Raw genomic sequence first — 14,471 nt, 5'->3', positions numbered from 1 at the left:
CTCCAAAAAATGTCCTCCTCTATGCCTGAATGTGTTTCCTGTAACAAAATTAAGTTGGCCTTAAGCTCTTTGCAAAATAAAAAAAAGTGCCTTGCGCTTTATGATGTTTTTCAACCCTTTAACATTCAAAGAAGTAAACAAAACTGACATACCAAACAAAACAAATGGCTAGGAATGTTACCTAGTTTATCCGCTCTGGATTTATCCAAACAGCAGGAATGAGCAATATTGTCCAACTAGATTATAGCTCATCCAAAACCTCCACCTTTAACAATCAGAAGATAAAAAACATTGGGCTGTTTGGTCTGGTGAGATCTCATTCTCAAAATAGCAGCCCATCTTAACAGAGGAACAGTATATTAGAAAAAAAGTGTGTTGGGCCTTTCCTGAATATTGAAATGTATCATATTTCTAACAAATATAGACCTTCCTCCCATCGATGATTGCGTATCCGTCCTTCAAGAAGGCCTTCTTTCCACGTCGTCTGGCTTCCTCCACCTGGGGCCACAGCTTCTCCCTCACCTCCCGATCCTCTTTGGAGAAGTCCATTTTAAAGATGATCTTCTCCTTGCATACTCTGGCCTCTTTCGACATCTTCCACACTTCTTCCTTCATCGTACGTGACACAAACTGAATGATAATGGGCCTTGGCCTGGTATTCATTGCATCTTTTTTTCCCAAACGGTGAACGGTGTCCACATTCCTGCAGAGCTCGTCGACAGACACGGGGACCACTCTTATGAGTATGCCAATAACTTCCTCTCTGATTTTCTCTTCCTCTTTTTCAGCTAATCCAAGAAGCCTGAGGTTCCATCTCCTCTTGTACCTCTCAGCTTCCAGTACCTTCTCTTTCAGAGCTTTATTTTCGACACCCAGAAACTCAACTTGTTTTTGTAGTTTAGTGATGTTTTCTTTGTTTACATTTGTTTCTTTCTTCGTGTCTTCTGTGCTTTTTTCAATGTTTTGTAGTTTGATTTCTAGAGCATCCAACTTTTTTAGAGCTTCTTGAACATTGTTCATTCTCACTTCAATGTTCTCCAACTTCCCGTCCAGCCCGTCAAATTTTTTGATCGGGATCTCCATCATTTGCACAAGATTATTTGTACTCTCCTCTCTTGCCTTCACACTTCTCTTCCTCAGCTTTTTGGGTTGTGGACTGTTCATATCAGTTTGACTGTCCTCGAGATTTTTATCAGCTTGCTCCACACTTTGGGGTTCGTTTTCACTCATATCATCCATCACAGCAATGCCATAATTATGATCAACGATGCTAGCTTCGCCACGTTGTTCCATCTTTCACTCTCTCACACCGTAATTAGCTCTTCAAAAAGTTCCTCAGTTTGTAAAAAAAACGAATGAAAGTCTCTTCCAATATGTTATGGCTTTTTTTTTTTTTACCTTTAAGCAACGTTTGGACTTGAAAAAAACTGTTTTCCCTTTGCATCCTGCTATGGACCAACTGCTCACTCCGCCATCTTGTCGCCTCCCCCTGCAAGGCAAGAATTTGGTGTAGTTCACTATAGCACACTCATCTAAGCTGCTAGCTTAATTCCATTGACAGTTTTGGGGAATTCAAGTGAACCGTTAACTTTGATTTATGAACCAATTAACTAATAACATTTACAGGTATTATAATTAGGCTGTAATTATAATTGTACGAAATTACAACAACTTCTGTTTAAAAACATATATACTGATTTAATAAAGAAATAATGTAATCCCATGATGTGACCTGTGGGTCACCAGGTCACAACAGAAAGTGCTACCGTACTTTGTTGTTCTCATGCATTATTATTGCAACACTACTTTAAAACTGTTGACTTCTGATGAATATTTAGTGGTATTACACACAAATTTAAAAAAAATTTCAATGTGTTATTGTTTCTTTCATAATATTTGGGTTAAATGTATTACCCTCAAGGTTTCACCAAAAATTTATACATATTTTTTGAATAACTGCGGTAAAAATGTCACTTGGTAAGTTTTAGCTTTTACTCCAAACAATTAACATTGTTTAATTTTTACAACATAATTCTGGTTTGTGGTAAGGGCTCAAAAAAGAATAATGTCAGCCTCTTGTGGTGATGAAATGACATTACAAAAATGCATAAATATTTTTTCCAGTATTTGGGTTAAATGTACACTATTTTTACCACTCGTAATAGTTATTAACTTTGGCTCTAAATGAGTAATTTTTTGTTTTAAAAACATAATTCTGGCTTATAGTAAGTGTTATCTGATGGATGACGGCAATTAACTAAAAGAAATCTGTTCAGTCGATATTACAATCAACTTCTTGTCAAAAGTTCACCAAGATTTATTTCTAATTATGGGCATGAATTTTCACTGAGCAAGTTTTACGTATGGTTCTAAACAATTAACAATTTTTTAGTTTTTAGACACATTTGTGAGTGCCGTTTAATGAATGAACACAATTCTCAAAAGAATATTGACAAAAAGTGGTCTTACGCAACATTTAATCAAAATTTCATTAGGATTTTTTTCTCAATATTGAAGGAAAATTTTTCCCTTAAGAAGCTTTAACTTTTGTTCTAGATAGTTACAGTATCAAGTTTTATTTGTAAAACATATTTCATAAAAGAAATAAATAGGCACACTGCACATCATTCAAATGACAGCCAGCGCTCAACAGCTGGCACTGACAACTGAGAAGTAGAAAAAGGCGGCTGGAGCACTCAGATCAAATTAAGTATATTTAATGTGTGTAAGTAAAAAGAAAACTCTCGTCCTCCTGTAGTGGTAAAGTGGTGTGACACTGAACGTCACCATACTACGTTAAGAGAAAACATAAAATATCTGTTTTGTTATTAAATTAAATGTAAAATGTAGATACATGGAAATAAATTTTGTTCCAGTTTTATCAAGTTATTTTTTAATTTGTTGCTCATAATTAATTGGCGTGTTTTTACATAGTAAAAAGTGATTACATGACGCATTGTGCCTTTGAGAGTTTAAATCTGCCTTAATATCAATTTATTTATCTCTTATAGGCTATAAATTATTCTACACATCAAACCCTATTAGGGCCTCTGGCAATAAAACACTATTCTCATTTTGATTCTGATTCAGATGAACATTTGCACTTTTTAAGCTACGTAAATTTGCATTTAAATGTATTTAATTTAATTTTATACAGCATAATAATCGACCAACTTGTACCTGGGAGTACTGTAAACGGTGCCTCTTTTGTCCAACAGGGGGCGCGCTCGGTTCCACTCCATACTCCGACCTTAGCGGGATTCAAGAATCCTCAATCACTTCCGGGTTCATACACATTTGCAAAGGGGTTGAATATGATTCTATGAAGTAATAGATACATAATTTATCAAAGTTCTTCCCTGTAAGGGTTAGATTGTGCTTATATTATTGAAATTTTACACATTGTTGCTGCTGTTAGCTGTTGGAGCAGCGAGTGGTTTTGGCTGAAGATGTCTGCGGAGGAAGCGGACAAAACGACCACCACAGATGCCAGCGCAGGTGATGAAGAGGAAGAATGGCTCTATGGAGGTAAAATAACAATCCAACACCGCATCTCCACGCCGACACATACAGATATAAATATGTTTGATGCTCTGTCTATGACGATTTATCTACGAGTAATGAGGAGATGGGAGCATTAGCCGATAAGCTAACTAGCACCGCTCGTGTGTCGGCCTTCAGCAACAGCGGCATGCTTTTGAACAAAGTTAAAGACGCATAACACAGACAGTCATCTATTTAGTTCACTGTTTTCACTGTGATTAAATGAAGTAAAATCCCAATGACTCAACAGGTAAAACTTTACACGAAGTGCTTATTATTAAAGGGCTAAAAGTTTCATGTTTATGTTTTAGATGAATCAGAAAGTAAAGAAGAGGAGGAAGAAGCCAAACTGATCGCTGCTACCAGGTAACAACCACTCCCACCACCTTTAATCTAATGATCTGTAAAACATTAGACTTGCTTAAAACTCACACAATAGTTTTAAACGAGGATAAAACAAAAATCCGGGCATAAATACAAGCGGAGAGGTGCTGGTTGGTGGATTTGGGCTAAGCCAGGCAGCACTGAGTCGTCTACAGTTGGTTCAGAACTTTGTGGCCAAATTTCTGACAGGGACAAGGAGGTCGGCACACATCACTCCTGTGCTGGTCTTATTACATTGGCTCCCTGTAGGTTTTCGGGCTAAGTTTAAAGTTATGTGCTATGTCTTCAGTCTCTTTATGGTGGTGCTCCACCTTACTTGGCAGCATTAATAAAAAAAGACGTACCCCATCACAGCCTCTACGTTCGGCTGAGCTGGAGCTACTGACTGTCCCACAAACTAGGTACAGGTCTAGAGGTGATTGGTAGGGTTGGGCATCGTTTGATTTTGAACAATTCCAATTTCAATTCCTCGTTTTGATTCCGGTTCCTGTTGATTCCGATTCTTTCAAGACATGACATGTTTTACATGAGCCAGCTAACCACAGGTCCTACTTGATGAAATTATCTTAACCTCAACATGATTTTTAATTCTATGAACAACAACATCACCTTCATTTAGACAAAAACATGTTTTGGAGAACAAAAGAAAAAGACTTGCAGCACAACCAGTGTGTTTGTTTCTGACCACAACCAAAGTCTGGAAGAAGCCTCTAGGATGAGAGGCTAAATGTCTCCAACATATCCAGAAACGTCCAGCTGTCTTCAGCTGAAGCTCTCAGGATGATCATGTCCAGGATGACTGAGAACCACACCTCCATGCTGCAGCAGCATTCAGTCAGAACAGGAAGTGAAACTTAAACGTAGCTGCTGTCAGTAACAATCTAACAGATTTAAACATTAAAACTCAACAGAAATAGTTCAGAAAGGAAATTTCACAACTTTGTGTGTGATTTATTATTATTATTATTATTATAATTATTTATTGTGGCAGAAGCTGGTGTGGTCCACCACGGAGAAGCTGCTCTAGCATGATGACTTTAATTATTCTACAGGTTATTGTTCAGCCTTCTGATGCTCACGCTCACACACACACACACACACACACACACACACACACACACACACACACACACACACACACACACACACACACACAGAGTGTTGTTGAGCGGCTGACGCTCCGTGTGTGTTATTTCTGCAGAGTTTGTTCTTTAAAGCTTCTATTAAATCCACCGTGTTGACGTATTTAACAAGTTTCCTCTACGCTGCAGGAGTTAAAGTTACATTACGGAGTAAAAGTTCGGTGGACGTGTTTGTTTATATCCGGGGGGGGGGCTCGGTGCTGCACACAGACAGCTGCTGTGATCAGCTCTGAAAAGTGTTGATCACAATTTGCAGATCACGTTTATTTTTCACGGAGGTCGGTCGCGGATTCTTCTGGTTGGCATTCTAGGAATCGAAATAAAAACTTTGAACGATTCCGGGAAAAACTTAACAGTTGATCCCGGTTCCAATCGATGCTCGATGCCCAACCCTAGGATCGGACTTTCTCAGTCTTGGCTCCTTCTCTCTGGAATGAGCTTCCATTTGATATAAAACGATCACCTTTGCTGCAGGTTTTTAAGAGTCGTTTGATGACTCATTTTTATCATTTGGCTTTTATATGACCTGGTTGTATGCGATTATGTCTGTATGTTGTTTTTACCTCGTTTTTATTGCTATCTGTGTTTTTACTGTATTTAATGTCAGCAGCTTGGGCTCCTGCAAAGGCAGTGGAAGCTGCTATACAAATAAAGATTGATGGATTGATTTGCCACAACTAAAGATGTCTGACTCAATAGGTTGTTGTGTGTACTGAGCATCTATGACAGCACGACGAGGGCGGTTTCAGTATGAATTCTGATTGAACAACAAAGTGTTTGTACATTTAACCAACAGCTTACCCACTGACATAACAACAGAAGAGGCTGTTGCAGAGGCTACAGGAAACGGCGTGGCCTCTGAGGTAGGTAATCTTTGCATTTCTTATATTTTTGTCCTTTTTGTGTTTGTTTTCTGATCGATGATGATCTTTTATCTCATTTGCTTGTTTTGTCTGAACTCTCAGGCCACAGGGGAAGCTGCCGGTGAGGATGTGGACAGTGACAGCGACAGCGATGACGACGACGACGATGTCCGTGTGACCATCGGTGACATAAAAACTGGAGCACCACAATACCCGTAGGCTTTAATCGTGTTTTAAAAACGACTCCCATTTCAGCACTTTTGTCATTTTTTTCTGCCTCTTTATTTCGACATGAACAAAAAAAGCCAAATGTGAAGCAAGAAAGGGAAAGAAGATCTAATTTAAAACAAAAAACTTGATCAATCAGTTTTAATGGATGAAGTCAGCGTGAGAAAACAGTTTTTCTACATCACTGTCGACTCGTTTTTTTTCCCAGGACGTATGGAGCGCCTCCAGTCAACCTCAACATAAAGTCGACCAGCTCCAGACCTTACGGACAAGGTGTCACTTCCTGTTTGTTGCATCAGTGTTCACATTTGACGGTTTAACCTTACATGAAGTAAATCTCAGTTGCACTTTTACTTTTGCGAACGTAACTAGTAATGTGTTTTCATTTCCAGTGACCACAAAGCTAAAGGGAGTGGATCTGGATGCTCCTGGAAACATCAACGGTGTTCCTGTGCTGGAAGTAGACATGGAGTCCTTTGAGGAGAAACCCTGGAGGAAGCCAGGTCTGCTGTGTGTTGGTGTCTGTTTTTTAGACAAAATCCTTTGAGACAAGCAACATGTTCTCAGAAGTTCTTGAAACTGATTCGCTAAATAAAATGTTTCCGGGCTCCAACTGTAGTCTGTGAGTGTGTGTTTCATAGCGAGTGTGTGTTTCTGTGTGTAGGAGCGGATCTTTCTGACTATTTCAATTACGGGTTCAATGAAGACACCTGGAAGGCGTACTGTGAGAAGCAGAAGAGGCTGAGAATGGGCCTGGAGGTCTCTACGGTTGGATCAGTGATGAGCAAGATCACTGTATGAAACCATCTAGTATCTTCTCACAACACCTGTACAGTTAGAAAGAACTCGTGTTAAAACGTTTTCTCCCTCGCTACCTGCTATAAAACAATCATTGTGTCTGTTTCCTTAGGTTCAGCAGGGCAGGACGGGGAATGAAAAGGACGTGTCCAGCTTGTCCGTTCACGCTGCCAAGACAGACTTCACCTCTCCCGTCAGCCTGCACAAGTCTGCCATCAACCAGTTCACCAGGTGACTCCAGCTTCTGCTCATCTCGTTCCGTATCCTGAGTAAAACGCACACGGGCAGATCGCGCCGCAGCTCTTTTACTCCCATCCTGGTTGGTCTACCTGAGGACAACAGTTGTGTCCCTGTGGAAATACTTGAGCCATTTCAGTAAAAGGACTGAGGGTAGATGAGCTCCTGGGGATGGGTACAGAATTCGGTACTTTTTAAGGTACCGACCGAATTCCATAGTACCGACCGAGCACCGATTCACGTCATTTGAAACGGTGCCTCGTTTCGGTACCCGTCCTTCATAACGAGAACTTGCCTAGACAGCTGCGCATGCGCAAGAGCGTTATGTTGTCGCTCGCTGCGAGCAAGTTGTAAACAGAGCAGCATGGTAGAAAGAACGCACGCTAACGCTTGGGTCCACTTCACTAAATGTGATGGGTAACTGGGTGATGATGAAACCAGCGACAACGATCTAAGTGAGACATCCTCATCTTAATCTGCTCCGGTAGGTAAATATAATTAGCTTTGATGTGTTAGCTTCCGTTTCACTAATGGTGCGTTCGCTTTCTCCTCGGAACTCCGAATTCCCGACTAGAAGAACATGAACGCGCTCTAAAGTTTGGCTTCACTTTACTAAATGTGACGGGTGATTGGGTGAAGATGAAACCAGCGACAACGATCTAAGTGTGAGGCATCATCGTTTTAATCTGCTCCAGCAGCTAAATAAACTGTTTAAGATAACGTTAGCTTGATATGTTAGCTTCCATTGCTACCAATGTTATCAGCTAATGGTGCGTTCGCTTTCTCCTGGGAAATTCTAACTTCCCAGTAGGAAAAATCAAATGAAAAAAGACGGCAAAAGGAATGAAGATACACAGTAAATTTAGTTCACAGTAAAGATGTTTGCTTCAGTTTAATTATCAGCTTATAAAACTACAAGGACGATGTTAAAATACAAACAGTTGTATGTTATTTATCGTGATATTTATCAAATATGGTTGTATATTGAGAAAAATATATATTTAATTATAAAAGAGAATTAAAATAATAAACACTCAAAAGTATCGAAAATTGGTACCGTTAAGTACCGATATCGATTCCTAGGTACCGGGAATTAGTACCGAATCGATTCAAATGTCAAAGGTACCATCCCTAGCTGCGAATGCAGAAGAAACTGATTAAAACTAACTTCACAGAATAATTAGTGTAAAATTACCCCTCCCCTTCATAAAGGGTTGAGCGGTTAGGCTCGTGGATCCATCAGCTCCGTGTCTACCCACTAATCTCATGAAGACCGTATCTGTCAGCTGGGGAACGTGTAAATCAGAAACGAGATTGTGGTGAACTCCTTTGGTTTATTTTGCTTTTGATGAAGATGCGACTTTTTCCTCACATCTCCTTGTTACTCCCGTTCTCTCTGCACCGCACAGGTAAGGTGGCGTCAGCAGTAGTGTGTTCCTGTGAAGAGAGATCACTGAACAAGATGAAACAAAGCATCTAATCCTATAATGATGCTCCTCAAGCAGAGCTTTGTAACTGAATGACTAACAGCGCCCGTTCTGGTCCTGCTGGTAGCTTTTAGTAGGCTGATGTAACAGCAGTGTTCTTACCAGAGATTTTTTTTTAACAGGAGAAATGATTTTATTTCAAAAAGATGTTATAAAACATACATTTCTATACATCATCCAATTCTTCTAAGTGTTTTGTCTGTATTAAGTCTGTTTTGAAAATTCTCCCCTTAGGAAAACGAGTGGCACCATAGATGTGATCGGAGGACAGCTCGCCACCATCAGCAGGGTGGAAGGGCGGCGCCGACACAATCTGGAAGGCAACAATATCCAGGTAGAAGAATGGAGGATTGGTTCTTCTGAAAGGCTGCCGCTGCAGCACTCACCTGTTATTCTGTTGCTCTTCAGGTGATTTCTGAACACTCGACCTCTGAGGCGGAACCAGCTGCTGCTAAGATACCCACCTTCTTCCCCCCTGGACCACTTCCTCCAAACATCCCCCCTCCTCCATTTCTCCCACCTCCACCTGTCAGCACGGCTCCTCCTCTCATACCTCCACCCAGTGAGTTCTTTTTTTTATTCTTTATGTAAATAAATCTGTTTTACATTTAGTTTCTTTACTCTTCCTCATTCCTCCTCACAGGGTTGCCCATTACTGTTCCTCCTCCTGGGTTTCCTCCTCCTCCAACGAGTGGTCCTCCTCCTATAATCCCCTCTATGGACAGGTAGAACACCTGTACACATCTGTACTCCGTAAACTCTTCTGTTGGGACCATTTGTTTCAACAAAATATTGGGAATAACAATGAAAACCTGTAGCTGTGTAGCGCCCTGGAGTTAAATGGCGTCTGCGAAGTCTGACAACGATTTCTTTGATGTTTCATAAACATCACTGACATCATTCAGCTGTCGACACGTCCGCATCACGTGGTTGTTTCAGCAGAAATATTAAATTATTGCTAGATTTGGCTCCTGGATAAACAGGAAGCGCTATCTTTAGTTGCCGCTGGTGATGTTTATGTTTGTAAATAATCCTTAAATTGCATGTAAATAACCTTGCAATGTAAAATAAACTGTGGTGTAAAAGTTTATAAAATGATGAAATGCTGCTAAGCTGCTTTAGGAAAGCAGGTTGATCCTGGCTGATTCAGACTAGCTGTTAGCTCTTCAGTTCCGAGTTATTCAAAAGCTATTTCTCTAAACAGAGGCCATTCAGTGTGGTAACTCCAGCAGGTAAGATGGTCGTTATTCACCTTACCGCGTCTTAAAATACTCACAGCATCCCTGTTAGGGTCAGGACTGTCACAGTACTAGTGAAACAACTTGTTAGGGTTTTTAAATGCGGGGAGTAAAAAGTTTTTTTATTAAAGATAAAAACAAAATAATCAGATTTTATCAAAATAGCTGTTAGGTGAGGTTCAAAGGTCAGGGTCACGTGTGGGGTATAGCTGTACATTAGTGCACGTGGGGTGGGTCACGTGCACTAATATAGGGACAATGAACGCAGGGGCAGCTCTCTGACTGATCTGGACCAAGATCCAAGGCGTATTTGCGTTCAGCTTGATAGCCTCTGTGTGTGTGTGTGTGTGTGTGTGTGAGTGTGAGTGTGTGTGTGTGTGTGTGTGTGGTTCATGTTCATGTGTGCTGATTTCTGGGTTAAGGGGAGATGTGAAGGTTTCATAAGGATCTGCTGGTTTGACTTTACGCCCCCCCTGGTGGTCAGGGATGTTTTAGCTCGTGTGTTTGTTAGCAACACTCTGATGAAGTGCAGGATGGATTTTAATGAAGCTCCCAGAAAGTCTTCATTTTTCAACACAAGATTAGTTTCATATAAAACTCTTGACACGAAACTGGTGTAAAACGTGTATTCTGTTAAAGAATGGTTGGCCTCTAATTGCATCAGTAAAGGAAAGCTTTAAGCATGTGGCCACTCGTTTAATCAGTGCATTTGCTGTGGTCTCTAGGAGGAATGAGTGACTAGTAGGTCGTGAGTCCAGATGGGTGAGTCCATGAATGTTAAGTGACAGTGTGACGTAGATCTGTGTGGATTTTCTATTCCTAGAGTTTCACCGTGTATTTTCTACCAGGAGCTGATGCAGGAGATAGGTGTAGGAGACTATTTTTATGTTCAGCCTGCATGACAAACTCTGATTATAATCAGAAATAATAATTTTAAAAATGGTTTTTCAGGGTTCCACACCTTCAACTGTGATTTTCTCTTAACCTTTTGACGGTTAAACCCTCTAGAGCACATATGTCAGACACAAGGCCCGCGGAGCATTTTTATGTGGCCCGCGAGATAAATATCAAAAATATATTAAAACTGGCCCGCTGGCTGATTTTACCGCAAAGACTTCAACTCCCATGATGCTTTGCAGCGTCAGCGCGGAGCCGACGCGCCCCCTCCTTTGTGTTTTTTCCAGCGTCTGCTGCCGGTGTCTGCAGCTCCGCTATCTCGGACAAACTAAACACTCCTCTCACTCAGCGCCGAGTTCACTCAGCTGTTTTCTGACGTTGAAGCCCAGAAACGGAGATTCTAGCCGCTCAGTAATGTGTTCACGACTGAAAGAGAAAGTTTTCAAACTAACGTCCAGACAGAGCTGATATAACTCCAGCGAGCAGCGACACGCTCAAACCAGCACGGCTCTGTGGTTGCTGTCGTGTTTCCTCCCCGACACACAACAACGCGGTCAAGCTGCTCAGACATGTTCATCAGCACAAACCTATGTGAGCACCTGTTGTCATCTAATGTTGTCATTATTATGATGAAGATGAACAAAACAACAGGAGTCTCCTCCTCAGCTCAGATCAGCCCCATGATGCAGGTATCTGGCTGGAACAGGTGAGCATCACAGTAAACCAGTGGAGCAAACTGAGCTTTAAATATGTTGGTTTTATGCTCTTTTTCTGCTCCAAAACATGAAAGTTAACAGGTGAGATGTTGCATTTTCATTTAAGATAAAATTATATTTTTATTTTGTTGTTGGCCCGTGAGAAAAGATTTAACCTACAGTAAACAGGAAGTGGAAAGGCTGCAGATAGATGAATAGAATAGAAAATCCCTTTATTGTTCCTCAGTGGGGAAAGCTAGACGTCACCGCAGCGATGACACTTATTACAGGAGAAAAAAAGGAGAATAAAAAATAAGAAAAATGACTAATCAAGAAAACATAAATCCTGAATAGATTTTAAAAATGCTGAATATACCACAAGTAATGAATACCACTGATGCCTTTTATTTAAAACTGACTTGCTCGTGTGTAATTTGGTTATTCCACATTCAGTGTTAATGCAGAAGTAAGTTTGTTTCCAAATTTAAAGGTTCAAAATTGCATATATGTTGATAAAGAAAATGTGCAAATTTGCCGTCACTTTTTCAAAAAATATTAAGTTTGGCCCTCGACTCCGTCCCAGAGTTTCATTTTGGCCCCGTGTGAGTTTGAGTTTGACACCCCTGCTCTAGAGGTTGTGATATGAGTGCTGTTCTGTTGCTGCTGGACCTCCAGCAGGCTCTGATCGTGTCTCTTAACGTGGCGTTTTCTGTTTTCCTAGCAGCCACGCTGGAGGCTACGATGGCCGCTCAGTCCCTCCGTACCCGTTTCCTCAAGGTAGCGCCGCCTGGTTCTTTTACATCAGAAGCACAAGAAAAGCTACACCCCTATGAGATGGGACTCTAGAGAGGCATTCAAACTCCTTTATTCTGTTGGTGTACAGGTGCTTACCCTCCACCCCTACCTGGAGGTGTTCCGCCTCCTTGGCCCCCGATGGTGGACAACCCCAAACCCTGGGACTACTATCCCCGTCGAGAAGAGAAGAGAGACAAGGAGCGAGAGAGGCCCAGAGAAAGGACACATGAGCGGGAGCGAGACAGAGAGCACAGCCCTTCAGCTATGGCTTACAACAGGTCACAAACAGCAGACTGTTCGCCTCCTATCCTTTAAACGGGTTTGTTGACAGGAATCAGGACAAACTCTTGTTCTGTTTGTTGCCGTAGTGAAGAGGAGCCCTATCGTTACCGTGAATACCAGGAGCGTGGTTACGTAGAGCGCCATCGCGACCGGGCAAGCCGGGAGAAAGAAGACCGACACAGGGAGAGGCGTCACAGAGAAAAGGAGGAGGGTCGCCACAAGTCCTCTCGCAGGTAACTAGTGCAGTAGTAACTAGTTACTTAACTCCTGCTCCTTTCTACTTCCCATCAGGCCACCCGTTTGTGGTTCTTTTGTTTTTCGTATTGATCTCTGATCTCACCCGTCTCTGCTGCCTGACCTTCACGCTTGTCTCCTATCGTCTCCTCCTTACCCTTCTGCTGGTCTTGGATCAAAATCCTTTGTTTTTCTATTTTTAGTAGCAGCAGTCGAAGGAGGCACGACAGTGAGGAGGGCGACAGCCATCGGAGGCACAAGCACAAGAAGAGCAAGAGGAGCAAGGAGGGCAAAGAGGCCAGTGAGGAAACTGGAGCAGACCAGGAGAATCAGGAGGGCATGGAGTAAACGTTTCCTCCAAGTTTGTTTTGACCAAGCGAGTGTGTAGGGTGAGCAACTAAATTGGTTAGTAGCAGAGTGATCATGTTGTGTTTCTGGGTCCTCCTGCCGTTCCTCCTCCAGCACCAGTTTGTTCCAGCACCTCCATCCCCTCCCAGTTGGTTCAGTTCACAGATCTCACTGTAAATCCTGAACGATCGGCCCATTACGCCCGTTTTTCTGTTGTTTGTTAGACATTCTCTTGTTCTGTACAAAAATACCCAAGTTTGATTAAAAAACCCACTTTTGATAAGTTATGTGTTTGTGGCTTTCTTATCTGCTCACCAGAGGTAGTGGAGATCCTACAAATAAAGATGTTTGTGTTTGCACAAGTTTCAATGAACTCGTCTGCTTGTTGCTTTTTGAAATGAGGATATTTTTTTTCAAGTAAAAATTGTCATCGTCATATTTACTACTTTATGTAGTTTAGCTACAAAGGCGTGAGGTGAGTGGTTATGTAAGGAGATACTCCAGCTCAGCTGGTGTCAACAAAACAGCAAAGTTCAGGTTCACTGGGACTTCAGTGGGGATTCCAGGATTAACATGTTTGGCTGGAAGGATTTGGACTCGAACTCAAGTAAATCTGTGGTCAGAGGTCTTTTCTCCCTAATGGTTGGTTAATGGTTCTCTTAATGGTTGGTTAACACCACAGAGTTGGTAGATTAAACATTTCCGGTTCTTTCTGATGTCAGTTTTTTAAGTTCTCTGAATGCAACACCTTATTAAAAACGTTCTGATCTCCCGCCGTGATGAAAAACACAAGTACCCTTCCACGAACAGCACGTGGGCACAAAGTCAGGTCACATGTATTTTGTGTTTGTAGGTTCGACTGCGCTACTTAGAATAAATAGGTGAAAAAAAAAAACAGGATTCACGCCAGTCCTCCCATTAAAAATCTAACTGCACCATTTTGGAGCTTGTGTGGTGTTCTGTGGTTCCTATCAGTATCTTACAGCAGCGTGATCCATTCTGGTGAATCGGTGAGAAGTTTAGTTATCAGATAGCTCGACTGAATCCTCTAAAAGTGGAATTCAGGCTTCTTAAACAACTCAAACCTCAACATGAGTTTATCTAAATGCTGTTGAATGAACCAACGCTCTGTCATTTCCTGTTCCATACACCTGCATGTACTTCTATGGTTACTTATGCTGAAAATTGTGTTAATCAGTGGTTTGTTACATGTGAGAAACAGATGGCACTGATCTTTAGAGGTGCATACTGGTCACAAACCAAATGTTTTAAGTGTCACTGCCTGGAACGAGCGACGAGA

General features: G+C 41.5%; 1 protein-coding gene across 2 annotated transcripts; it reads left to right on the top strand.

Moving 5' to 3' along the window:
- Nucleotides 1-3,294: 3,294 nt before the first annotated feature.
- Nucleotides 3,295-13,454, top strand: fip1l1b (FIP1 like 1b (S. cerevisiae)). Of its 2 annotated transcripts, none has more exons than XM_015954233.3 (15): nucleotides 3,295-3,528; nucleotides 3,855-3,909; nucleotides 5,866-5,932; nucleotides 6,035-6,147; nucleotides 6,369-6,433; nucleotides 6,553-6,663; nucleotides 6,825-6,955; nucleotides 7,071-7,189; nucleotides 8,917-9,016; nucleotides 9,091-9,244; nucleotides 9,326-9,407; nucleotides 12,237-12,289; nucleotides 12,396-12,585; nucleotides 12,676-12,822; nucleotides 13,027-13,454. In XM_015954233.3, exons 1-15 carry the CDS (start codon nucleotides 3,450-3,452, stop codon nucleotides 13,169-13,171), a joined length of 1,611 nt encoding a protein of 536 aa, XP_015809719.1. In that variant the 5' UTR covers nucleotides 3,295-3,449; the 3' UTR covers nucleotides 13,172-13,454. The 2 variants fall into 2 exon arrangements, with proteins under 2 accessions (XP_015809719.1, XP_015809718.1); XM_015954232.3 differs by having other exon boundaries at nucleotides 12,234-12,289.
- Nucleotides 13,455-14,471: the final 1,017 nt, after the last annotated feature.

The sequence above is a fragment of the Nothobranchius furzeri genome, chromosome 7 (genome assembly GCF_043380555.1).
Source record: "Nothobranchius furzeri strain GRZ-AD chromosome 7, NfurGRZ-RIMD1, whole genome shotgun sequence".
Lineage (NCBI taxonomy): Eukaryota > Metazoa > Chordata > Actinopteri > Cyprinodontiformes > Nothobranchiidae > Nothobranchius > Nothobranchius furzeri.
The sequence above is the reverse complement of the archived record's forward strand: the minus strand, read 5'-3'. Positions and strand labels throughout refer to the sequence as shown.

What these genes read in the sequence shown, in the direction of transcription:
- fip1l1b (XM_015954232.3), top strand. Translation starts at nt 3,450, where the DNA reads ATGTCTGCGGAGGAAGCGGACAAAACGACCACCACAGATGCCAGCGCA. An exon ending in CAGTGATGAGCAAGATCACT is followed by an intron (nt 6,956 to 7,070) that starts GTATGAAACCAT and finishes CTGTTTCCTTAG; the next exon opens with GTTCAGCAGGGCAGGACGGG. An exon ending in TCCTCTCATACCTCCACCCA is followed by an intron (nt 9,245 to 9,325) that starts GTGAGTTCTTTT and finishes TCCTCCTCACAG; the next exon opens with GGTTGCCCATTACTGTTCCT.